Source organism: Ailuropoda melanoleuca, unplaced genomic scaffold, assembly GCF_002007445.2.
Source record: "Ailuropoda melanoleuca isolate Jingjing unplaced genomic scaffold, ASM200744v2 unplaced-scaffold71226, whole genome shotgun sequence".
In the NCBI taxonomy this organism is placed as follows: Eukaryota; Metazoa; Chordata; class Mammalia; order Carnivora; family Ursidae; genus Ailuropoda; species Ailuropoda melanoleuca.
The window spans coordinates 1-1,824 of record NW_023246311.1 but is presented as its reverse complement, the minus strand read 5'-3'; the positions used below and the strand labels follow the sequence as shown (position 1 = coordinate 1,824).

The window sequence follows — 1,824 nt, the reverse complement described above, 5'->3', positions numbered from 1 at the left end:
GCAGGTGGGATAGAAACTATGTTTGCCTGCTCCCTTGGCCAGGTGAGCTGGTTGCTTCCTCCAGATCATCACATCAAAGACTTAGTTAGGTGATCTGTAAAATAATATAAACCCTTGTGATCTCCAGGAGTTTGTCTTGAGTAAGGACTCTCCTATCCTTCAATTATTACGGGACCTGAACTGATAAGGTCTGAATCCCATAGAGTTTTGGCATTCTGAGCCTGGAGGAACTTACCCAATAGCATTNCCTGGAGGAACTTACCCAATAGCATAACAAATTTACCTGGTTCCACCATTCTTGATGTTGTTATGCCAAAAAATGAAAAAAAAAAAGATGGAAGAGTCATTACCCAGAGCAGGAAAATGTGACTGTGATGTCCTCTTGCTACCCTTTGCTGGGTCCCAGGAGGAGGATACCTTGCTGGCTGTGATCACCTATGTGGGGCTGGGCCTCTCTCTGCTGTGCCTCCTCCTGGCAGCCCTCACCTTCCTGCTGTGCAAAGCCATCCAGAACACCAGCACCTCGCTCCACCTGCAGCTCTCAATCTGCCTCTTCCTGGCCCACCTGCTCTTCCTCACGGCCATCGACCGGACCGAGATCAAGGTACTGACACTGTCACAGAGGAGCCCCTGCCCTGTCCCAGGGTGCTCAGCTCATGGAGCTGTGCTGCATTGATACCTTAATAAAATGTCCTTGGTTCCTGGGGAGGCTAGAGGGGTAAGTAGCCTATTTCACATTGACCAATGAACTAGAAGACAAACCCTCTCCGGACAACTGGACCATACGCATGAGAGTTCTCTCCAATGGCAAAGTATGGGACAGGTCCTGGGGCCACCGTCCTCCCCGACAGTCCCTCCTGGGGCACCTTTGTCCTCCCCCAGGTGCTGTGTGCCATCATCGCGGGTGCCTTGCACTACCTCTACCTGGCCTCCTTCACCTGGATGCTGCTGGAGGGTCTGAACCTCTTCCTCACTGCACGGAACCTGACGGTGGTCAACTACTCCAGCGCGAGCAGGGTCATGAAGAAGCTCATGTTCCCCGTGGGCTATGGAGCCCCGGCTATAATTGTGGCCATTTCTGCGGCATCCAGGCCTCACCTTTATGGAACACCCACCCGGTAAATGCAAATTCCCTGCATGAGCCCGGCCACCACTAGAACCAGAGTAGCATTTTTTTATTATGCTAGAGCACAATACAGAGAAGACACATAAGGTAATAATTCTTAGGACATCTTTCTGGTGGAAAATTTTAATAATTAAGTAGAATGTCTTTAAACCTCTGTCCTTTGAATAGCAAAACTGAAGCCAAAAGAACTGCCTAGGACATCATTAAAAAAAATCTAATCTACTTCTTTGTCCAAATCCTTTAAGATGTTCCAATGTTCTGATTTAGAAAAGCAGAGTTGATTTATTTTCAGTTTTTCAATTTTTTTTTATGTTATGTTAGTCACCATACAGTCACAACACACACGATACATCACCAACAGTTGATGTAGTGTTCCATGATTCATTGTTTGCATATAACACCCAGTGCTCCACGCAATACGTGCCCTCCTTAATACCCATCACTGGGCTAACCCATCGCCCACCCCCCTTGCCTCTGAAACCCTCAGTATAAGTTGCCTCATAGTTTACATGGTACTTAGTTTATGCCATGCATTTTTCTACCCATTTTTGTATGTGGTAATCCTCACAGTATGAAGTCGGTACAGTCATTTGCCCCATTTGTAGATGAATTAACTGAGCCACAGACAGTTTAATTAAATGTCCTAAGGTCCATCACTAGTAAGTGGAGAGTTGGGATTCAAATCCAGGGAGCCAAGC

At 47.1% G+C, this 1,824-nt stretch overlaps 1 protein-coding gene across 1 annotated transcript; it reads left to right on the top strand.

The window, feature by feature from the left end:
- The first annotated feature begins 319 nt into the window (after positions 1 to 319).
- On the top strand, positions 320 to 1,142 carry LOC117800487 (adhesion G protein-coupled receptor E3-like). The gene is made up of 2 exons (XM_034653036.1): positions 320 to 604; positions 883 to 1,142. Exons 1-2 carry the CDS (start codon positions 320 to 322, stop codon positions 1,120 to 1,122), a joined length of 525 nt encoding a protein of 174 aa, XP_034508927.1. The 3' UTR covers positions 1,123 to 1,142.
- Positions 1,143 to 1,824: the final 682 nt, after the last annotated feature.